We start from the raw sequence: 25,486 nt of genomic DNA, 5'->3' as shown, positions 1-25,486 counted from the left end.
TTAATGGTCTCTACTGTAACTTATCCACTCCCACTGCACTGCTGCTCTGCCAGCTCTCACCCATTTATACTCGAATGTCTGATTTCCCCTCCTAACTACAGCTCTTTGCACTCGCCTTTATCAAATTTCTTCTCATTATTTCAGGCCATTTTTCCTGTGTATTATGGCCATTTCAAATTGTGATACAAACCTCCAAAGTGCCTGAGTGTATTCTCAAGTCACTGCCAACCATGGATTTTTATACAGCTATTTATTTCACCGCTCCAGCCATTAACAAAGATATGGAAAAATACAGACCCTGAAATAAAATGTATCATGGTCTCACAATGCCCTCTCTGGCTTTATACCAATAGCTATTCCAAGTGCAATTTTTCTGCTAAATTGTGTTAATTTGCTTCATTTCTTCTTTTCCTTGAAAAAAGGGGAAAGAGTATAGTGAGGCAAAGAAAACATTAACAGCACCAGTTTTCTCTGAATCATCTGTCATTTTTTCTCCATCCACTCATTTTTTCACACTTAATCATGTGCCTTTCCTTCAGATTTCCGCAGTTTTCATTTTGATTGATCCTTACAAGCCCTTGCTGTGCCATTTTCCCTTCACATTAGGACACTGCTAATGGGGCATTTAAAAAGCACCTCTCTCCAGTTATCCCACCCACCTCTCCCAAATGGATGCAGGCATCGACACCCACACTTACCAAAACTGCCTTTTGAGGTCCTTATTCTGCTTCTCTCATCTCCCTGCTGTCTCCAGAGCACCAAATGCCAACTCCACGGCCACTTCCACCTGAATTACTTCTGACTTTTAAAGTTTTAAGCTTCCAATAAGCCTGACTGCAACCCAGAACAGTTAACTCCAGAATAACAGCAGCCTGTACCTTCTGAAATGCAAACAGTCCTCTGGAAAAAATTCTATTAACTCTGTCTTTTCAAGTCTTCCTGTGTTAGGCACTTTCCCAGCAGATTCTCAAGTATTGTTTGGAAATACTGATGGATGAAAAATTGAGCACAAGCTGGCCATATGCACTTCCAGCCCAGAAAGCCAAACATGTTCTGGGCTGCATCCCCAGCACTGTGGGCAGCAGATCAAGGAAGGGGGCTCTGCCCCTCTGCTCTGCTCAGACCCCACCTTCAGTGCTGCACCCAGCTCTGGGACCTGTTGGAGCAAATCCAGAGGAAGACCATAAAAACAATCCCATGGCTGGAACACCTGTCCTTTGAGGAAAGGCTGAGGGAGGTGGGGAAAGCTGGGAAAAGCTCTAGGTAACCATACTGCAGCCTTTCAGTACTTAAAAGGGGCTTATAGTAAACAGAGACTTTTACCAGGGGCTGTAGTGACAGGACAAAAGGCACCAGCTTTAAACTGAAAGAGGATCAGTTTAGTGACATTAAGGAAGAAATTTTTTATGATGAAGTTGGTGAGGCACAGGAAAAGGGTGCCCAGAAAAGTTGTGGGTACCCATCCCTGGAAGCATTTGAGGACTAGAGGGCATTGAACAGTCCTTTCCAACCCAAACCATTGTGTGATTCCCAAGCTTTGGAAATACACTCCTGGTGCCCAGCATAGTGGCTCCAGCCTTTCCTGAGCAACAGACAGGTCTGTGATCCAGGGCTGCCGATTATCTCCAAAGTCACTGAAATGCACATCAATCATTTCTGGCACATGCTGACGCTGAGCTCCTCCTGTGTATTCCTCTCACTGGTGTACAGACGTTTCAGCTTCACATGTTCATTCTCTCTCCTGGAAATTACAGTCCCAGCTCCCATGAATAATTCATTTACGTCAATGAAGTGCTACAGTCTGTCAGGACACAGTTTCATAGCAGAAGCCAAGACAGAACCCAAAATTTCAAGCCCCTCCACCAGCTGGATTTGAGCCCTAAAGACTAGAAATAAGAATTGATTTTTTTTTTTTCTCTTTCGGACAGCATTCTCTAATGCTGTTTAGGAGCCATAAATCTCTCCTGGAAGTTCAGCTGTAACTAGCAACCTTCCCTGAAGAAAGGCCCTGAGCAGTCAGTGTTTATGACCAACCAGCCAACCAACCTTTCCCTACAAGCTGCTAAAACACATCCTTGGCAGAAGCCTTGCCAGGTGTTCAGAGGGCCTTAGAGAAATCAAAACACTATTGATACCCAGGTAGGATACCCATTGCTGCAACAGCTCACATGAAGAAATGTAACAGGATACCTCCCTCCCCCAGTCTGCCCTCCCCAAAAGGAAGAACCAAAAAACCCAAAACCAGACTTACTGCAATGCCAATGTCACCATTATTACAAAATCCTGTAATCTCACAAAACTGCTTAAGGGCTCTGTATCTTTGAGACAGCTTCAAGATTACACAAAATGCAGCAGTTATGGCAACAAGTCTTATTTTAGCTCTATATAATGTCAGGATGACCACAAGTTGAAGATTGTCTCTTTACAGAAGTCATTAAATTCAAATAGAAGACACTGTTAATTCAACATCCAGACAAGCTTTTGCTAAAGTAGATTTTTTTAAGCCTCTAATTATCAGTGTTACCAAGTGTCCTTCATGATTCAAAAGCACCATGGTCTGTTTCTGTGTTACACTTCAGGTCCATCTTCTCTTGGCCAAAAATTTTTAGTTCAGAATTATTTCTTGAACTAATGCACAAAATGTAACATGTGTCCAAATACAACCAGAACTGATACTTCTGCCCTCTAAGGTTGAAATCAATTACCAGTTGCCAAGCTGATATGCCTATTTATGCTCACTGACAAACACCCTGTCCTCCTCTCTGGCTATTTGACACCTCAAATTTGGAAGTTTGTGAAAGCTGCACTCGGCCATGCACAAAGGTACAGAAGGATTTTTACAAAGGTTTGTGCCATGCTATTACCCACCTCCACAGTGTCCCTGATCTGTTTTGGGGTCCTTTCACCTGAAAGCCTGAAACCAGGAGTGTCTAAGGATCTCAAATGAGCACCTGAACTGCATCTCACAGGGCACCTTTTCTCTGCACCCTGGACTTGAGCAGCAGGTGAGTATGTAACAATGAGACAGATGAGATTTCTAGCCAAGGGTGTCAGATGTGGATTTTTACAGTCTGTGATCAGCATCCAACAGGTGCTACTGATTTTACTGAGACTCAGACCTAGATATTTCTCCCCTGCTTTTAGGGTTTAGATTTTTTTTGGTATTATAGAGCACCACTCTATGTGCCTTTGTAAGAGGGAGGGAAAAGTGGATAGAGGTTTTAAAATTCAGCTCAGTATTATCCATGCTGCTGCTGCAATCAATTCTGATTTTAATATTTATCCAAATAAGAGGCTGAGGGATGAGGAAAGACATGGACAAACTGGAGAAAGAAGAGTCAAAAGAGAACAAACAGCATGGACAGTCTGAAGCCCAGAGGGACAGGAGTGTCACTCCAAATCCTGAACTAAGCCAGGACATGTCCACAACTGCTACTTATGGGGTTGCAGGAATCCTGATCCCCACTATCCACCCGGGAGATTAAACATCACAAGTATTGGCTGTGAAACAATGAGGACTTTTCCTTGGCACTCCTGGCAGAGCTGCAGCCCAAGAACTGAATCTCACTGCTGGAGCCATCAGACACAGCCAGACTTCTGCAGGGTTTGGCAGGCACAGGAGCTGTATAAAATGACTGCATCTTACTTCCCTCTAAAACTTCTGTTTGTCATCTAAATGAGACTGCAAGCATCTTCACACTGTGTTTTAAGTATATAATTAAGAATATATAGTATACAGTTGGCCCTTACTCAGCAAATGGTGATGATATAATTAAATTCCATGTACAAGGACCTGAACAACTGGAAATTTGTATTTTCAGATTTCTGCATATGATGGCTAGAGGCAGAAACTGCTTTTATGATGGAATAGAAAAGTGTCATGTACTATTCAGTGTAAAATTGATCTGAAGCATTTTTAATCTACCAACATTAGCTCTCTCAGCTCCCCAAAGGAAATATGTTTGTTAATTATCCTAGGAGATCAAAAGGACATAGAGAGTGAAAATTCTTTTAGAAGAGGAATCTTTAATTTAACAGCCAAATAAAATTCACTGTCTGGTTAACTGAAGTTGGGGATAAAAACAAAGTTCATCTAAAGTATGTATTTAAACTGTAAGGATATGGTATTTTGGAGGACCTGATCCTGTAGAGCATATTTTTATATTGGGGATTGTTTCTGTACCAGTTCTGAACATGGGACCAGTATTTTTGCTCTGCTACCTTTTAAGATTCCTCACTAGGAGTTAGCCCAAAGGAAGCAGGACAAGTTCCTGCAACTCTAAACTGCAGTTCAGCTTGGCTGAGCAGCCCATGAATTCAGAGTGGCCATCTGTCAGCATCTCACAGAGGAGAAAAACTCCAGCCCACCCACCTAAGAGACACCACAGAGTGCACAGGCTCCCAGCAAACTGCTCCCATCACCAAATATGTTCTGGTGAACATTCAGCAAAGACAGCTGAGAAAGTGGTAAATTAATTTGTGGGAAAATATCTTCCAGCTTTAAACTAAGAGTTTGTTTTTAAAGACAATGATCTCTGGTTTAGAAGCATTTATGGATCTATTGGAAGTTCCAGGGCATCATCTGTGTAAAGGAAGGAAGTGTGGTTAGATCACCCCAACAGTTTAAGTTATGGCTAGAAACTTTAAAACAAAGAGAAAAGCTTTGTTAATTTTTTACACTTTGAGGTTCCTACCCGACTTAGAGATATTTACATTCAAATTATCCCTCTGGTGAGGGCGAGAAAAAAACTCATCCAAAATCTGGCAGTATGGGAGGATTAGGTATAGCCCAGCCCTGAGTTAATGATCACCTAATTTGAATACAAAAAGCTATTGAGAAGCAGGTTCCAATGCTTCAAACAATGCTTCAATTCAGGGCAGACTGTTCTGACTCCAGGAGCTTTCTTCTGTGATGTTTCATCAATGTGTGGATTCTTAATCTGCATAATCTTTAACTCGAGTAAGTTTTCATTCAAAACAGAAGCTAAATAAAGACATTAGGTAATAATTTAACAACTTAGCTCAGATTTAACATCCAGGAACAGATTGTAACCAAGCACCATTCCAATCTGACAGCAAAAGCAAGGCAAAGAAACACAAACAGCTCTATACACACACACACACAGTATCACATAACTGGTTTGAAATAGGAACCAGTTTCCAGGGGTTATGAGCTTCTTCAAATGTCCTTTTGTTTCAGTGGGAACTCTGCACACTGTTAATAAATTACTGATGCCATACAAACACCTATATCCAAAAGTCAGCTGGTGATTCACCTAAAACTGTCCTCCCCCACCTCCCAAAGAACAGCAATTGGTAACAAGAGCTTCTGTTTCCCCAGATTTAGCCAAGCTTCCCTTTATACAAAAAAAAGAAGCACCAAATAAATACAGAATTTTAAGAGCTGAAAGAATAATTACTTTCGTAAGAAACTCAGAGATGTGACACAAAAGAAACAAGACTGAGTCTGTATATAAAATTATAGGTTGATGTTAATTATGTAGATTAAAGTCACAGATGATGTCTAGTGTGTAATCATGTTAAAAAAACAGGTTTCAAGAAAGCATTACTATGAAAATGAAATTAAATTTGGCGAAGTTAAATGAATTTAATTTCGCTTTAGTGAAAGCTTTAGACTGTGAAAATATTACTTTACTTTAAATGAACTCAGAATTTCAAATTCCCAGTACGTAAAATTTTCAAACTTTAAGTAGTTTGCTACAGCTATAGTTGTTCTCTGAAATATTAGTCCTTGTAACAACGAAAAAATCCCTTCTCCATTTTTTTTTTTCACAAAGGACGAGAAGTGCTCCCAAAACAAAATCAATTTACAATTTTAAAAGGTTAATTATCCTTAAATGTACATTCCTTTTACTTTGTGACTACATATTAAGCAAGAGTGTGCCTAAATGCAGAGAATGCTCCATGTTTTTACTGCACAAGCATTTCATGTTGCCATATTTACACTGGGGAGTCCAAAGGTGTAGCTCAGTGGCATTAATCTTCACATTATGAGAAATGGAAAGCACTTGTTCAGCTGCACTCAGGCTGCTGCTTCTTTGCACCTGGAATCCAGTGAGAACTCACCCTGACCTTTCATGTTTCCCTGAAAAAGCTTCCCTACACTTTTGTATAAACCAACAGACACTGGGGACAAACAGCCCTTCAGTTCTTTCATTGACTATAAAAAGCAGGTTTTCTTTAAATCAATAGTTTAATAGTTATGCTAAATACAGATTTTGCCACATTTCTTGCTTGTAATTCAAGGTAATGCCTCTGGGTACCTCAGTCATCCTCTTGCTGATTTCTTTTCTGTCAATAGAACAGGAGAGTTCAGAATGTTAGGACACAGTTATCTGAAGTAAGAGCACTAATAAATCATGTCAAGTGTTCCAGATACAATGGATTAGACAGTGACTGCACTTCTAAGTCATTTTTTGGAACAGTAAGAGATAATTTTTCCAGCAAATGGAACAGAGCAAAATCAACCTCCTCTCTCATCCTAAACTATAGGATTTTCTTTCCAGTAAAGAACAAGATTTGCCTAGTCCATTAACTCATGGAATACACAAGAAACAGAAAACATCATGGTGGTGGCAAGAGTCAGGGATGCAGGTGACCTGCCCTCCCTTCCCTAACTTAGTCATGCCTTCATGTCACTGTGCATTAAAAGAACAAAGAAAGCAGACTGAAAAAGGAACAACTCTATCATGTTTTTTCCTAATATATTTGTCTTGTAACTTTTAAAGAAAAAAAAAAGCTGAAAACATTAAAAGTTAAAAGCATTAGCTCCAGGCATTCAAAAAACACATTTCCATTCACACTACATTCATATTTATATTTCAGTAAGAAAGGAAACAGCTCAGTCCTTCATTAAGATATGTCAAACTGCATTCACTGCTTTCCATAAAAACAAAATTAATTAAGCAAAGTGAGAGCAGTAAAAAGCTTGCTCTTCATCACTTCAGAAACAATCAACCCAGCATTGTGTGATGGTTTCATACATTGCTTTTTCTGCAATTTTGTACACTTTGTTAGTAACAAAAGCAGAGATCCAGGGATTTTGGTGTTTCCATTTGACAAAGGTGGAAGATCAGAGGTTTTTTTTCTCCTACTTCTTACCAGTTTTAGAAAGTCAATCAATTTGTGAACGTCCTCTCCTGTGGAAAGGTCCACAAAGTCCTTGGGCAGTCGGTAGCTCAGGTAGGGACTGGGCTGCACAGTGACTTTGCTGTTGGTACAACGGAACACTGGATAATCCTTTGGAAAAGGAGATAAGACAAAAACAGTGGACATGAATATTAAATATTTCTGGGACTCCTCCGTGAGACTGAGTCACGCTGCCAATGAGTTTATTTGGCACTCACTCAACTAAACTTGAGCTTTCTAAAAATTGTAGCTTTCTTATAAAACCCCTGCCCACTTAGGAGCAATTTGAAATGTCAAACATGTTAAACAGTCAAATAATGGCTTTCATTACCTCACTTTAAAGCTTCTACTGTGTATCAGTTATTAATGTATTTAATAAATTCATGCTTGTGGCAGTGCTGTAATAAGGGAGCAGAAGGAACTTTGAGCAATAGTATCTAGATACATATCTGAATAGAGAAAAATCTTTTTGATAGAATCCCTAAACTTGTCTTCACAGTTTCCTTGTTTAAACACATTGGTAACTATAATCTTACTGAAATTATAATTTAAGCTTTCCAACCAATTTACTTACCAAAGGAAAAAATACCTCTATAAAAGGGCCAAAAAGATCTCTAAATGCTGAACTATAGCAACAGGTTTTGGAAAATCATATCATTTTCAGTTCAACACATTGGCATGCCATGCAATTGCCAACTGTACTGCAATAAACAGCTTCATTTTGAGAAAGATCAGCAACTGCACACCAGATTATGTGACTGGATGTCAGATGAAACATGAAGACAAGTTATTCTACTTTTCACCCAGGTCTGAACTACAGAAAACTTTGCAAAGCATCTGGCAACGAGAAAAAGAAATCCCAAAATGAAAATTCATGTGTCCCACAGACAGTTCTAGAATTGGGGGTGTGTTCTAACAAAGGAGACACAGCTTTCAGCAGAGGGTTCATGGAATGGGTTTTCATTCCATGGTGAGACAGAGGCAATGGCCTGAGGGACAGCCTGGAGTGGGGTGTCCCTGTCAATGTGTTATGGAAAGGGCTACAGGACTAAAGAAACTCTCAGATGTTAAAATCAGCTCAGTGAATTTTGTCATTTCAGTGACCTCTAATGCAGTTCAACAGCTAGAAAATAAAGAAAAGCCCACACTGGCCAAACACCACTCCTCAGAAAATAAACAAGTGTTTCCCAAGATCCACTAAAACACCACTTCCTCTCTCCCACCCAGCTGCCCAAGGACTTGTTAAGATGTGAGGACTCTGCCTCAAGATGAAGTGAGAATAAAAGCTGGAATACAAAAAATATTCCTCCTTTTCTGTATTAACGGGTAGTTACTTGTTTTTACAGAGGAAAGGTGGCTTGGAAGAGGGATGGAAAAGTCTTGTTCTGCAAGTCCTGGGAGTTCAACCAGAGGACAAGGCTTTGCTAAGGGTATTCCAGATGAGGAAGAGACAGAAATTAAGCTGCTTCTTGTTTTCCCCCAAGCATAAAACTGAAGATGTGGCAAATTGCATGACAGATATCAAGAACCAAGCAGAAATTTAAGTGACTATTGAAAAGTAATAGATTTTAAGAAAAACTGAAAGGAATGCATCAAAACTGTGTAAAAACAATTTTCAGGGTATCTTCTTTGCAATGGGGTCAAAGCTGCAATATGGGCTTGAACTGTTTGAACTAAAAATTCCCTTACAGGCCTCTAAAACTAGAAGGTGATACCTGTTGAGATGAACTATAAGATGAACTAACATCTACTTAAAGAGAGCTTACATTTCACATGAGCTTCATTTACTACAATGGGATTTGCATCACAATTTGATTTTAAAAGCAAAAGAAAGAATAAAATAAGGGCATAAATCCTGTTGGATGTTACTGAGCCTCCCTCACCTGTTCTGTTGCTTCCCCTTCACTCTGGTCTCCCTTCAAGTTTTTTCCAGAGGTGAGTTCTTCCCATGTAAAGAGCAGGGAGTCTGTTACTTCACCAAATGGGTTAAAATCTATTAACCAAATCTTACCCTGCAAAGGAACCACAGACAAATTAAAACAAAAAAACAGAATTGAAACAAAAAAAATAAAAAAGGAAAAAAAAAATCAAAATACTAATATACTCAGATTATTACAGTATGCTTGGTCTTTACATAAAAAGATGTTAAAATTGAAACAACCTGGGTTTAAGCACTTAAAATATTCTAACATCCTTTACCTTATAGAGTTTAAATCACAGCAAGCTATCATGTACGAATTTACTTTGATTTTGTTTAAAACAATAGATCAGACAGAGCTCAAATAAACTGAACTTAGTTCTATGCCAGGTGTTTAGATGAGCTCACTGAAGTTCTGGCTAATCCCCATGACCCACCAAGATCCCCAGAGAGAATGGACATGAAAAAAAAAAACCCAACCAAACCCAAAACACAACCAAATCCAAACCACGACCAAACAAAAAAACCCAAACTGCCCACACAGGGATTTTGCTTTCCATGAAAAACCACCTCAGCAACACTGCACCATCCAGCAGTCTACAAAAATTGCTGTTCTTGGTCTTACAAAGGACTCTAAACACAGAGAGCAGGGTCTGCAAAATGCTGGTGGAGCTCATGAAACCTCAAAGGTGCTGTACAGACATTGATAAATAGAGACTAACTTAAACATAGCCATTACTAGCAGTCCACACTAGTTTCTACCCCATCTTTAACACATCTGTGTTCCAAACAGTTGTGGTAGGGTGCACAACAACACAACTGCTTTACAACTGAAAAATGAAAGCAGAGACTAACAAGACCTATTAGAAGTAACAGACATGTGGGGGAGGAAGAAATAGTCTGTGTTCCTTGAGTCACTTCAAGATGCAATCCCCAGCACTGGACCATCTTCTCTTGCCCAAGGAAGTATCAACTATTCTAATAAAACACTGTAATAAATTATAAGGAAATATGACTACAGCAGCTAGTAAAAATTTGCAAAACCAGTATTACATCTGGAAGAACTCTGCTCTACAGGGCTGATTTCACACAGGGAAGGAAAAAGTTGCAGTAACATAAGCAGGGCTGAAGAGTTTTATTGTGTTTATTATAAAGATCAACTGGAATTGGAAAACAAACCTGAAGACTGTGTAGCTACCAGACATTCATTTTGCTTTCTCCTCTTTTCCTTCATTTCTGAAGGATGTTCTTGCTTTAAAAGATCTTGATACAAACAGCAAATACATTCAATTATTTACACTACAGCCATCTGGTTCCTAACACACCAAAATGCTTTCGAAGCGTCGGCAGAGAGTAACATGGAGACTGCCTCTCCCACCCACCCCCTGAGCTATCCCACAGGCACTGACACACTGTGGGACTGCAAGTGATGGAAACCCGTGAGCAGAAATGTTCTGGTCCCCAGCGAGCTCCTGGTGCAGCTGTGGGAGTCCCAGCAGAGATGAAACCAGTGGTTATGACCGGCAAGCTGGAGCCGGGCCAGCAGCCCGGCAGGGAGCGTGTGGTTGCACCCAGGCTCTCACAGGTGTCTGTCTCAGGGCAGCTCCACGGGGAACAGCTCTCACAGAGCACATTTTAAGAAGCCAAAGCATAGAAACAACAGTGCTGAAACCAGACAGCTACAAAAGAAACTACAAATTGGGGGACGCAGACCTGAGTGGTTTCTTATTTGTTCTGGAAGGGTGAGCAAGCCCAGATCTGCATGGTTGAGCTGCAACACCTCTGCAGTAATATTGACACCACCAGAGCAGAGAGCCAGTGGAGCAAGCTCTGCTGTCATTTCTCACCTCTGGTCCTCCTCAAAAGGCTGTCACAAATTCTCATGATAAGCAATCTTTTGCTAATGGGGGTGTCTTGTCAGCTGTAAGGCAGCACGAGGAGGAATCTGTGGGTTTAGATTCATTCTATCACTCTAGAAAAACAAGCTAATGAACCAATTTAATCACAGACAGAAGCAATGGCTGGCAAAGTTCATTCAGCAGTTCAGAGAATCTTTCCTTACATCAGAAATGTTTATACCCAATACTTCCTTATGAAAGGCTTTCACAGAAATTCCTCTTCACCCCAAATACATCCAGCTCAGCTTTTTCTCAGGAACATTAAATCATTTCTGCAGAGAATAAACGTACCCTGGAAAAAACTGAAAATTGATTTTAAGACTACTGAAAGCAACATGGTTTTTTTTGTGAGCAGCCAGAAGTGCTCCTCTACCCCTGCAGACAGCAGTGCAACAGCTGTTTCCTTGAGATGGTCTCAAATCTGCACTGAGCTTTGCTAGCTGCAAATTGATGACAAGTGGCAAAACAAACTCAGTATCTCTTTTCAGGGCTCATTAAAAGGAGTGTATATAACCCTGGGTCAGTAACCAAACTGCCTTTTCTTGAGATGAAATTCTCTCTCAAGTCTTACATGCATGATTTAAATACAGTTTCAGATAATTTGCACTGTGTATCTAAAAAGCAGTAGTAAGGCTATTTATCTGCTTTCTTTTGCCTGCTGTTAGTAATCTTTGTCACACAAGAGCAGAGAAATGCACAAACCAGGAAAAAAAAAGTTTTGCATAAGTGGAGGGGGAAAAAAATTCCCCTACTTGTACTACGTGGTGTTTTCTTCTCATCCTAGAAGGAGGAATCAATAGATTTACCACACCCTGTCAGCTTCATGCTTTTTTTGCTAAGGCATTAAGCAGCAGGGAGCTGAAAGGAAGTGCCCACGACAAAGCCTGTTTTTTAAAGGAAGTAACAGACAAATAAAATGCAAACTCCACTGTTACATCTCCCTAACTCCAGCTGCACCTTCTTGCACAGTGCCAACCCTCACAAGGCACAGGCACAAGCACTGCTCTGCTCCTCAACAAGAGCTGCGAGCCAGCAGTGGTCTGGAGCCACTCCCTGCACTGCTCTCTTACCACAGTGACTTGTCTTGAACTTGGTTTGTTTTTCACACCTGGGGGACAGCAAAGAGCAACAGCAGAGCCGGCTCTCAGGCTTTTGTGAACTTCCCCCTCCAGTTCAGTGAGCAGGACCTGTGGAGCCAACCCCAGACAGTCTCTAAAGCAACTGAAGAGAGCACGGGGAGGAGACTGCTGTCATTTACAACAGTAACAACAACTTGCTTCTCCAAGCCGAATATTTAGAGTTGCAAGGATATAAAACAAGCAGACAGTGAACATTTCTCTCCTTCTGTAGGTGAGGTTGCTGTGCAACCAGCCTGATGAGGAGCACGGGCTCTGGAAATTAATCATGCTCACAATATTCTTTTGCTGCCTGTAACTCACACGCCAAGGGAGCGATGAATAACACAGTTGCAAACCACAATAGGACGTGTGAAAGGAGAAGCATCTGACACACAAAGGGCTAGCTGGCAGTTTACAAGACCTGAGGGTAGAAGGCACCCAGAGAAATCTACAAACAGATATATTTTATCTTGACAGATGAAGAAACACTGCTCATTTGAGATACCACAGGCTGAAACCTTTTATTTAAATAATTTCTCTTCATGCCTCAGCTCTGAGGCAGAGCACCCAACGGCAGAATCTGGTTCAATGCTCAAGTGCTGCTCCTCATTTTCCCTGACAGCATCCTCATGTCTGTTGATCTGAGCCTGGGCAGGTAATTTCAATTACAGCAGAGCTGCTCTAGCCCACAGACTTGTTTTAGGTACCTACATTAAAAGCTGAGCTGAGAAATGGTACAGTCGTTGTTTTCCATGAGACACATTCCTGTTTTGTAAACTGTGGCATGATTTACTGTTACAGAATTACAAAATAGTTCAGCAACATTCAAAATGAGAATCAGGACTTCCAATACGCTCAACTCTAATAAAGACTTTCTCCAAGTCCTTCAAGCACAATTCATCTGACCAAATACTTTCCCCCATTCATGCTAGGAGAAGTCAAGGTCAATAATTCTGGTACTGGCACCTTCATAGAATTATTTAGGTTGGAAAAGTCCCTTAAGATCATCAAGTCCAACCCTTAGCCCAGCACTTCTGTGTTCACCCCTAATCCACACTCCTAAGCACTACACCTACATGTCTTTCAAATAGCTGAGGTGGGATGCTTCTCCCCACCTCTCCATCACTATCTGGATGTTGAGGGTTCTGACCTGCCCAACTCTCAGAAGCACAGATGGAGCAGCTTGAAAAGAAAAATGAGGCTTCCATCTATCACAAACTGGGCACACCACATTCACACCCTCTTTGGACAATTAGCCCTTCCTATCTCAGACTTCCAGGTATGTACCATTTTCCAGTCTCACAAGGATAATCTGAAGAAATATTAAGGATAATTTTGATGAATTCAAATGCTGTAGTGAAAAAAACAAACACAGGAAAAATAAATAAATCCCAAGGAAATATCTGTCTTAAAAGAAAATGCCCCAAACCTGTTTGTGTGTTTGAAAACTATTTGGACCATACCCTAAATGAGTCACAGAATATCCTGAGTTGGAAGGGACCCTCAAGGCCACTGAGTCCAGCTGCAGGTCCTGCACAGGACAGCCCCACAAATCCCACCATGTGCCTGGGAACACCACCCATCCCCACGTGCTTTTAATTTGCAGTCAGCCCTGAACTGGTCAAGCAGTAGGACTTGATGATCATTTCCAGCTGAAATTGTCTATTCCACTCTAAATTACTGCAGCAAGGACTCTCATGTCATAACAAAAACTAAGTTGCTTCGTGTATATTCACAGAACTGAGAAAATTGCAGTCAAAACCTAACTCCTGTGCTTTAGAACAGACAACTTCTCTGGAAGATATTAACTAAATAATTACATCACTGGCACAGACATATTTACACTCCTAATCCTATTATTCTCCTACTGTAGACAGCATTTATCATAGAAAAAGACCCGTGGAACAGAATAACATCGAGTAGGTTTTGCTTGGTGTTTTTTTGTTTGGTCAGGGTTTTTACTTTAGTGGTATTTTTTTGTTTGTTTGGTTGGTTTTTTGCAGGACCGCTTCTAGGAAGACAATGCTATTACTTGCTTGATCTTTGTAGCATTTCAAGTTTTCACAGAAGAAACAATTATAAACAACCTATTGTTCACTTACCCTGCTGTCTCTGTACACATCAAAAACAACTGGAAAGGAGAAAAAAATGTTAATTGTAAGAGATATATAATTTCACAGAAAATGTCTAAATCTGAATAGACACTTGTGTACACAGCACAATCTGGAAAGTCAATACGTCTAATGAACTGCAAGCCAGAATTGGGTATACTTCTAAGAGGGAGCTGAAATGTTGCAAGAACTATTGTTAATGCACTGGGAAATCAGCTGCTGGGCTTTTCCATTTAATGCTGGTTTCTTCTGCTGATTTTTCTTCCATGAAGAATATTTGATAAACTCTTGCCCAAAGAGCTTATCTTTGACATTACTGCTGTTTCTTTTACAGCAGAACAGAGATGTTTCAGGGAAGGATCAAGACTTCATTGTGTTGGACATTGCACAAACATTTAATAAGAGAAGGTTCCTGCTCCACAGACATCAAGATTTCAGCAGCTAACAAGACAAACAGGTTGTAGGAACAAAGGGGTTAGTGGCAGTGAAATGGCCATGTTTGATGTCACCCAGAGCAGACACAGCACACCTAATTAATATCAACAAATCCTTCAAACAAGCCCCTTGCCACTCAGTGACTGACTCAAAGCTGCCTTGCCTGGCTCCACTGCTGTTCCTCCCCTTGGCTTAATTAAACATGACTCTGTATATGCAGCTTTCCATCAGCTCCTGTTCTGTATGCTTAAACAAACCTTTGAGCTGTCTTTCTATTGAGCTAGGGAAATCAACAGGGAAGCATTCAGGCATGGCTACATGCAAAAGTTGTACCAGTTTAGCAGGAAGAAAGGAAAAAGAAAATAAAATAGATTTTGAAAAGCCTCAGACAAGTGCTATATTGTTACTTCCTTCACTAATAAGGGAATATTTCAGCAAAGAGATTTCCCAATACATGTGGATAAACTAAACTCAGGATATGACTGCAGAACACTTGAGGCTCAGGAAGCTGCCTGTCAGGAACAGGGATGTTGACTGATCACATCCATGCATGTAAAGCTTATTCTGACATTTCATGTGAAGTTGGCTGGGCTAAGGGCAAACCACAACTCCACAAAGCCAAAGCCAGTCACGTAGCTGGTTTTTACCATGCAGCCTAAAAATCCACACAGCTTTTGCACAAGCTGTGCTGCACCAATGCCAAAGTCACTCCAGGATTAAGTGCTCTGCTCTCCCAGGAAGACAAGCCCTCAGTGGCTAAGCCAGTCATCAATGCAAAGGGGGGTACAGGAACCCCAGGATTTCTTCTCCAGCTGTTCAACTGAACTTAGTGCTTGCACCACATCCTCTCCTTAGTCATATCCCAAAGATATCCCTTGCATCTGAGGGTTTCTATAGTGAGGCCTGTCAGCCTAAAGCAAGCCCATGGCAATCACTGAGGCTAGTGGTATTTATTGGGATTCACACAGCTGGAATTCAGACTGATTGCACTCTGGTGACTGGTTCAGGGCAGTCACAAACACTGAACAAGAAGAAAAGCTGAATTATTCCCACTCTCAGAGCAGGAGTGTCTTGTGCCAGTGAGACTGTAGTGAAACTTCACCAGAAACTGCCCTAAGCAGAGGGAAAGCCAAAGCCCAGCTCTGCACTCTCGACACCTCCAGAGCACTGCTCTTACTGGGCTCTTACCAAAGGTATTTAGAAGGTTCTAACATAATTTAGAAGTATTTATAAAGCATTCACCCATCTGTTATCCTACTGCTCTGACTCTGCAATGCTTCAGCTGCTCTGACTCAACTCTTCCATCTGGAGATGCTACCAGACCAACTGGAAAAAGCAGAGCAAACAGCATCAAAATCTCCAATGAAACAAGAAGTCAAGAAAAAAGCTGTAATACCTTTCCTTTTAAAAGCAAACAAACAAGCAAACCCAGATTTTTATTGTTAACAACACATATGCTACCAGGCAGTGGATCAAGGGAGATGATGGGGGATAAATGTAATGTGATTAAAAAAAAACCTCCACCCACAAAAACACAGAAAACATTTTCTGCATGGCATTTCTCTGCAGATGGACCAGCACTTAGTGCCTAAGAATAAAAGGTTAACAAACCTTCATCCCAGAAGGTTTCCCTGAAACCTGCTTTTCCCTCAAGGCAACTCAGATGGCACCCTTTACATAAGATGACATTTCAGACCTTTCAGTTCACCAGACAGCAATTTCAGAGCCTAAATCTAGGCATCAATATCCAAAAATAGTGCCCTGAATTCTTATCTATCAGTTGATTACATACTAGCTAAAATTACATTGAAACACAGAGGAAAATTAAAAGGCAGTAATCAGAATGCCAGATCTATATGACTGATCTTACTTCAAAATGCAATGGAGTTATTAAATTAATGTACTATTCTACTGGTCTTCTCCAAGCAGCAGTCCATGAGAACTTCTCTGGGCTGAAACAGAGCAGCTTTGCAGAGTCAAATTATTAAGAATTTCAATACAACAGAAACTGGTACTTGAAGGTACCTTTTTCAGACAGAGAGGACAGATCTATTTGACTGCTCTGGTGTATCAATAAAACAATTAATAATGTTTAAAACCCACCTAAAGGTTGACTTTTCAAAGCATTAGACATGACAATAAAAATGACAGAAAATTCTTATGTTTATGGGTTTTTACTACGCTGAGGTTTGGTCCATGCCAGACCTAATTTAAATTTCTTCATCGTGTTTTTACCACTATTGATCACCCATTGTGATACAACACCATTCAATTATCACTAAACCATGTCAGCAAATTATTTCAAATCAAATTTGCAAAGGACTTCACATTTAGAGAACAACACAATTTACTTGGACTGATTAGGTGTATCAAATACTATGGCCTTTATTCAAAGGTTTTGGCACCTAACCTGGTGTGCATTGATATTCTAGAAGAAATAATTAAGACTTCTTGAAAAGAAACTTAAAAATCCTTTATTCAGGGAATACATCAATAATTTAGCAGCAAACATTTGACAACACCTTTATGAACAAGTATTCTTCTCACTACTTAATGTCTTTTGTCAAGAATATTTTTTAAGATCTTTTTCCCTGCTTTTCTGGCATAAAAATTATTTTCACGTATAAGGGGGAAAAGCCTTAAAAAATTACTATGACTTCTGAAGGGATCTTTCACTCATTTCTTGTGTTTTCTTGGAGAGTTCCAGCCCTTCCTTCAGGGTTTTTGTCTTTGGAATGTAATTCCAAACCTTTGCAGCTACATGCTGTAGCCACAAGAGCTCTCAGACTCTCCCAAGCTAAAGAGAACCAAGCCCTGTGAAAGCAAGAGCAATGAAGAGAGAGATGCATACCCACAGATACCCCCAAGATACTTACAGTCTTCATCCAAGAATTTATATTGTATGTGTTTCTTGAAAAACTCCTGTATGGACCTACAGATCTCCTCATGTTGCTTAGAGATATGATCGTAGTACTGGGTGTAGTCCCTCTGTGATATACCTGTCAATAATTTCAGGAAACTATAATTATAAAGAGCTCTAGGCATGCAAAAAACACAAGAAAAGAAACCAGTTATCAGACAAAGAAGATGAGGTTTTCCCAAGTTTCTACCATTATTAGTGACTTACTGTTTGGCTTCTTTCTTCTATACTTTAAGTACTTCCATTAGGAAGTTCTTGATTCCTTGAACAGCTCTGTCCAGAATTTTGTGAACCTCATTTTATAAGTACACACTTTGACTATTTTAAAGTGAATTTCAGGAGGAGACTTTGCCTGTGTTTAAGTTTCTAGCTCCCATCTTTTCCTTTCAGTTTTATTCCCTTTGGTTAGTCTGGTCAAAAACCTTGCTCAGCACATCACATGCAGGGACCACAATTCGGAACCATGAAATGCCAGGGGTGGAGGCTAAGCTTGCACATTAGCCAAGATGATCCTTGGATACCACAGATTCTCATTTAACTGATTTTTTAAGTGTGGAATAACATGTGCCTGTTTGATAAGGCTCTACAGGTGAATCCCTAAATCCCCAAATCAGTGGGATGGCATGCAGGCCAGAACCTTGGTGCTCCCATTTGCTCCCTCAAGGGTTTTGTTGCCTATGTAGACAAAACATCCCTCCTACAAACTCTTAATTTCATACATTTGTCTACAAGACACTGGTTTAAAATGACATCAACAGGATTATGCACTTGCATGCATCTTGAGTGACAAGAGTTCTCATCCAGGATATGTGTCAACATAAAACATTGCAATACCCTGCCTGACAAATGTCAAATCCAAGACCTGCCCCATCACTGCAGAATGAGTAATTCAGGCTATTTACATATAAAAAGAGACAGAATTCCCCAAGGAAGATGTATCAGTGACCTCAGTTTGCTGTTTTAACCATACACAAACCACAGAATTTTACTGTAAGACAATGCTGACTAGTGCCAAAGGTGTGCTGTTTTTTAAAAAGTTCATATAAAAAGTTTGCGATGTCAGTGGAACTTTTAATTTTTAATACCACTGCAAAGCTTGAGTCTAGAAAACAAAAACCAAAAGATGATGGCATCTAAGGGGATGCAGATGTGTAACTGGAAAATCATTCACTATACTGCAAGGATCATTCCTTAGTTTGACTGACAGGCTTATTAATTTTAACAGTATGGGAACATATTGTGAAAAATCTTGGAACTATCTTCAGAAATGCAGCTGGAGTGCTAACTAAAAAAAAAATCCCATACTGGCAGATATACTAGGTTTCAAAACCTGGCCATGAAATGTACAGAGTGCTTAATTAGCCAGGGTACAAATGCTTTGTATCTCTGGCAGTTAAGGTGTTCCAGCATCACAAGGCAGGACAGTATTCAGCTCTCCTCCCTTCAAAAAGCTCTGTCAGGAGCCATTAAGCAATACAGACTTAATGGGAAATCTCTGCTATTAGGAAGATTAACTCTGTTACAGAGAGCTGTAATACACTTGCAACTGGCATAAATGGAGAGAAAATGGGAAGATGAGCATAGGAACACCAGACAGAACAGCCACATAAAAGGGCTTAGGAGAATGGTGAGTGTTGATTAGCACAGCTCAAATACCTGTGTGCAGCCCCATAGGGAGCCCAAATCAGGAAATGAAGAATGGGGAGTGTGCTCCTAAAGGTTCACAGAGGTGGGACTGGATGGAGCAACAGATTGCTGACAATTTCCAACAGGTACAAAAAGGCACAGCCAAAACAAGCCCACACTCATCATGCTAAGACAGAAGGAACAGTGAGAACTACAAAGCCAAAATCCCTGGCCTTCCATATCATCACAAGGAACCCTGGATAGACCACTTGTGGATATGGACTTGGTGCTTGTGAATATAGGCAAAGTGAGCAAAACTGGTTTTATCGTAAGGCAAAAAAAAAAAAAATCCCCTTCCTTCCTGTAGAGTCTGTATTTGCTCCATCACTGCTGTAACACTTCCTTCTTAGAAGAGTTTAGGCAGAATTATTCAACCTTGTTCAGAACAAACGTGCACTAATCCTGTGCTATTTGAGTTTCTGTTCATCTCTAAAGATTTCATGGTAGACCACACCAAAATCAAACTTCAGAGTAGTAATTAGCCTGAAATGAAACCCTCAATTCAAGCACCTGTATGTGCACTGGGTATCTCATTTCCTGCTACAGTCAGCAGAGAACAGTCAACACAACCAGAGGAGTAAAAGTGAGCTAAATTTACCCTAAATTACCCTAAATCTACCCTACTCAGCTGCCTACAACACATGTTCTAGCACAATCTGCCTGTTCCCCAGCTGCCACAGGTCTCCCAATGCACCCACCAGCTCTGTGCATGCTGTGCATTGTTCTGTGGCTCTTCAGTGCCACTTGAAATGTTTTACATTTAGGATTCTGCACTTGAGTAAGAGAACAACAGGCTCTACCTAAGCTACACTGAATTTAATATGAACTCAAGACACTCCCTACACCTGTGGAGATGTTCTGACCTCCCCAACTTTCTATATAAAATATCCACATGGGGTCATGTATTTACAACACAACACACAACTGCCTCTGTAGTCATTCTGCAACCTGGAGACAAAGCAATTTGCTCCTGAATATAAAAGACTCTGCCTCTGGGTGAAGTTTCTGAATTAACAATTAAATTAAGAATATTTCCACTGTAATGGCAAGCATGCTGAGCTATCAGGCTTTCAAATACAGTGGAAAGTGAGATGTGGTAAACCACGTTTTAAATTGCAGAAAGAATAAACCATTAATTTTAGAAATGAGGTGTGAAAAGAAAGAGCTTTCTTCAGACTTAGCTCTCATTCAAGGAATTAGAGAAACTCCTCAAAACTTCATCCAATAATTTTGTTTTTAAGAAATTCCTCACCTAAAAGCTTGTTTTCCTTGACAAAGCATCTGAATTCTGCACCAGGGATTAGTTCACACCATTTACGAAGAACAAGCTGTGGAGGAAAAACAAATGACAAAGCATTGTTTCAGAAAAGTAACAGCATCCTTTTGTCAACAGGTCTGCCTTTTAGAGCTACAGTTTCATTGTAATGATAACATGACCACTGATACTAGAAAACAAAATAATCTTAAATTTGCAGTTCACATAATCAATCTTTGAAAATATTTCAAAACAATTAGATTTGATATTAATTTCAGAGAATCACAGAATGCTTTCAGTTGGATGGTATCTTTAAAGATTGTATAGTCTAAACTAGTTTAAGGCAGAAAGGTTCAGATTGGACATTAGAAACCACAAGAACTGTCAAGCATTGGAAGAGATCCCTCACAGAGGCTGGGCAGCCTCTACCCACTGAGGTTTTCAAGACCGATTTTATAAAATGCCAAGCAAGACAATATGATCTCATTCCTTACCCAGCTTTGAGCAGGAGGATGGACTAGACACTTCCTGAGGTCTCCACTCACATTATCTTATGCTCTTCCACTTTGTACAGTATTTATAACTGTGAAGTCATTTATGAAACAACTTCCAAGTTACATTAATGATAAAGCATGGAAAATAAAAACCCTGCTGTACAACACAACAAATCTGTCATGGAATTGGCAGAAAGTTGCTCCCTAGTCAAAGGAGCTGATGAGCAGAATTAAATTTATCCAAATCAACCTCTATTCTGGTACACACCCAAGCAGAATTCTGTGACGCCTTCGAAGGCGCAAACCAGTTAAAATAAGGACACAGGGCAGAAATAGAAAGCAAACTATTATTGTCAATAGGACAGACTGCCTGGGAATTAAAGCATCTTTCTGGCACTTTCTCAAGTTTCTGTATTTCCTAAGCTGAAATATCTGAAGGATTGATGCTTTTGAAGGCCCCAGTTACTGCTGCTGGATGCTGGCAACTCCCAAACCTTTAAACTGCAGCAGAAAGCTTCAGTAACCAGACATGACATTCCTAACTACAGTATTAACATTAAATTCTTTGTTCCAACTTTTACACGTCCTGTATCTTTAAAGCACACTTGATAGTGCTTTAAAAGCACTATCACCAAGGCTCATTCACTTTTGAAAAGCCCTTTAAGCCCACAGCATGATGACAAATGTTATATTTTCATAAAAACTATTATTAGAGAGATGACTAGATGTTACCACAAGAGCAGTAGCTCCACATTAACAGTTGAAAGCATTTCTAGCTGAACATTTTGATCTGGTAACAAACATAGGAAACAAGATGTGACAGACCAGTTCAGGATGTCCCCAGCCACTGCAGCAAGCCTCACCCTTGGTAACCCCAGTGTGATATTCACAAGCAGCTCACCATCAAGCATATATTACTTTGAGCTACTGAACTTGTCCTTCCTGTCACAGCCTGACAGACATGAGAGGACACTGCCAGGAAGCTTCTCAAGTCTGCACTTTAGCCCACCTGATCTGCAATTAAATAAACTTCTTATGACCTGCTGTGCTGAACCAGACTTCCCTTCATATTGAAAGCAACATGAATAAAACAAACACAGCACATTTAATGGACAGAAACCCAGTCACAAATGTCACCCAGCCTGTGAGCAATTCTTTTAAATTACTTAGAAATCACGCAAGGAGTCCTACCTCATAGTTCAAGGAAGGATCAGGGGAATCATCAGTACAGTGAATAAATCTGGAAATGTAAGGCACAGGCTTCAAAATCTGCTTTACATGTAAGATTTTAGCAATAGTGAGAAACATAACAACTACTGTTAAATTATTTTCAATATGTACAAAGCAAGTAAATGCAACACATAACAACTCCCCTTTTGACAATTATGGGGGAAAGAACCAGAATCATCACCTCTTTTATTCTACCACAATTTGGAAGCACTTAAATCCGGACAGGGATGTGTCCAAACGTCAGTGTTTATTCACTGCTGATTTATTTCTGTTTGAATCAACAGTGCTGCTCTTTTCCCCTTGTATTGTTATGTTGGCATAACTGAATTCTCAAAAAACCCCATAAACTTGAGCAATCTAATCCAGTTTCACTGCAGCATGTTTTGCCAAGTACTTTTAATGTTTAACTTCCCAAACCACACAACAGAGACACATCATCATGCCTTACAGCAGTTCATTTCCATGAATAAAGGATGCAAAACAGCGCTGCTGCTCGGCACTCCTGATTCCATAGCATGGTATTTTCTAAATTAAGAGCCTGAAGAAATACTTTTACAAATCCCTTGAGAGTGGGAATAAACAAAACTATTTCCACAACTCCAAGCAGATGTCAAAGTTTTGTCCCTTGTGAGCAGCTGACTCTGTCAGTCTCCTTTCAGGAGCTAGCAAGAATGGAGGAAGTCACAAGCCAAGTCAACTTCCATGTACCTTTTTGTAATTTTGCAGTAAACCTTGCAATAGATTCTGTAACTTTCAAAAGGTATTCACAGAAGAACATGTGTTTTTCTTCCAATTCTACTCCTTGACTTTATTGGCAACAAACTACTTGGAAGCACAGAACTGTGTTAAGGGTCACTGCTGAGCAATAGCCCTAAATACAATATTTATAGGATCTCCTTTTGGCAGAGAACTTCATTCAGCAACCCAAAAGTCTCACATAAACATCGCATTTGTAAGACATGGCTTCCCAGCTTTTGGTTTGAAGTGAAGAGCTATTGTAAGAGTTCGTTCTGTATGCTGCCAGCAGAAATAAATTTCACACATTTTGGTTTAGACTTTAATATCCACAACACACAGAAAAGTAGGGCAATACAGGCAGGCTTTCCAAAAGCACAGTGATCAAACACATCACACATATATATCTGTAAGCCTGTGTAAACAGATAACATCCTTCAACTACAGTTTAGATTCCCCGCAATTTAAGATCTGTCAAGGCAACAGAAACAAACCCATGAGAGCTTACGGTTTTGCTAGAGTCAGAATTCCTCCTTTACTAGCGTACATGCCTATCACGCTGAAGAAAATATCCCCCCACACACAGAGCCAGTGATAAACTCTATCCACAAAGGCAGCTGAAGTCCAGCACGTGGAGTTTTACAGTGCCTGCACACGAGGACCTGCATTGCCTCTCACAGACTCCACATCTGAGACTGGGGTACCTGCAATCTGCTTCATTCCATAACAGTGTTTTCCAGCAGGCAAAATAATCCCAGCCTTATAATCAAAATTATTCCCTAACTCAACCCTCAAATATTTTGGGTAAAAGCTATGTGGGGAAAGATGGTTCCTCTTCCCTTGTAAATCAGAAAATTAAATGCTTGGGTGCCATCCCAAGCCCCACAGACTGTGCAGGTGTCACTGCCAAATCAAGCAAACAGGAAAAAATACTGCAATACACAGCAAGGGTATTTTTTTTGAGCCTCAATGACACAGGACTAAGAACAAATGAGGGAAAAATGGGTGAACACAGCACAAGACAAAAAAACCTCATGTTTTTGTAATCTAATTTTCCTTCTTAATATTATCATGAATTTTCATTAACAAAAGGCCACCTTCTTTCAGGGACTAAATTGTGGGTGACTTGAGGTTGCAATTTTATATTTTTTACCAGCTCATTGTAGCATTTATTGCTGAGACCCATCTGAATTTGTGTATTACAGATGGGCTTTTGATCTCTAGAGGAACAATGCTAAGTGGGGTGTCTTCAACCCACATCCTATTCAGGTCTGGACATAATTGAAAGAACAATCAGAAAGATGTCAGGAACCCCAAACTGAGACATGCCTGGGCTGTATTTTCTGAAGCCTCTGAAAAATGTCATTTTGAATACTATGGGTGAAAGGATCAAACTTCTGTTGTGTTTTGGTCAACAGCTTTTTTACAGAGCTACACTTAGAAGTGAAGACCAGAAGGATCAAGATCTCTTTATATGTGGCAGCTCTAAAACTCCAAATGCGAATACTTGACCACAGAATATGCTACAAAAAGTGATTATGCAGGTCAGTTTTCAACACTAAGAAAAGCAATTTAATAAGGTTGGCAAGTTTCTCCAGTACCTACCCTGCTAAGAAAGTCATTAACTCATCTGCAAATCACTGAGAGAATTAGAAACTATTATGATGAGAACTGTAAAATTTATTCTGTACCTGATACTTCCCTGTTATTATCTCATGGTTTATTTTAAAATCTTATTTAAAAAAGAATAAGGAGAAGTTTTAACAGCCTTTGGACTCTATCTTTATTCCTTTAATATTAAACCTTGCTGGAACTCTGAGGCCTAAAAGAAATAGGAAATTCATACACCACGGAAAAGAGAATCTTGTACCACACTGTAAATTGCTCGGAAAAATGGGCAAGAGTAAAACCTCAAGGTAAAAAAAAATTGCCATCAAAGGCCTCATTTTCCACATCCTCTCATGTGCAACTGCCTACCTTGAAACAGTTTATATTAAAGCCTAAACTGTCAGCTCCTGCAAAAAGATACTGGAGTGCTAAGGCACATTATTCATGATCCAACACTGCCTCCTATGTTTTGTTAGGAGAACAGGCTGTTTTTCCTCCACATCTCAAAAAACTTTGAAATTTCCCTACAATTTAGAATTCAATATTAAAAGGATTAAGTCTGGCATCAGAAAGGTTGTCAGAATGCAGAGGTACTATCACATCATTAGAAGAACTGCTAATATTTCTACCAGTCTCAAGGTGAGCAATCAACCGTGTTTTAACAAAACATAATCCACCCATTCTAACAATAAGGAAGAAAACTGTATTTTACACCAAAACTGTATTTTACATCCATCAGGGCTATACAGAGCTTTCTGTTTAAAAGAGGAGTTTTAATCACCTAACAGAAATCCCAGTTAGAAAGGGATTTTTTTTAATCACATATATTCAACACTAAATTTCTGAAAGCCTACATTAATGCCTGAAAAATTAAGATGACACCACCCACAAGATTTTTTGAAGTAAAATACAATGCTGACTTTGAAGCA

At 40.0% G+C, this 25,486-nt stretch overlaps 1 protein-coding gene across 1 annotated transcript in view; it reads right to left on the bottom strand.

Annotated features, from left to right (window-relative positions):
* Positions 1–4,989: 4,989 nt before the first annotated feature.
* Positions 4,990–25,486, bottom strand: part of CDC123 (cell division cycle 123) — a 31,599-nt gene continuing 11,102 nt past the window's right edge. Inside the window, exons 7-13 of the mRNA XM_064421775.1 lie at positions 22,176–22,224; positions 20,488–20,563; positions 17,506–17,628; positions 14,186–14,214; positions 9,033–9,161; positions 7,123–7,260; positions 4,990–6,312 (exon numbers count right to left, since the gene is read on the bottom strand). Coding sequence (XP_064277845.1) covers positions 6,286–6,312; positions 7,123–7,260; positions 9,033–9,161; positions 14,186–14,214; positions 17,506–17,628; positions 20,488–20,563; positions 22,176–22,224 — 571 coding nt within the window. The 3' untranslated portion in view covers positions 4,990–6,285. The remainder of the gene's footprint in view (positions 6,313–7,122; positions 7,261–9,032; positions 9,162–14,185; positions 14,215–17,505; positions 17,629–20,487; positions 20,564–22,175; positions 22,225–25,486) is intronic.

This window comes from Passer domesticus, chromosome 5 (assembly GCF_036417665.1).
Source record: "Passer domesticus isolate bPasDom1 chromosome 5, bPasDom1.hap1, whole genome shotgun sequence".
In the NCBI taxonomy this organism is placed as follows: domain Eukaryota; kingdom Metazoa; phylum Chordata; class Aves; order Passeriformes; family Passeridae; genus Passer; species Passer domesticus.
The sequence above is the reverse complement of the archived record's forward strand: the minus strand, read 5'-3'. Positions and strand labels throughout refer to the sequence as shown.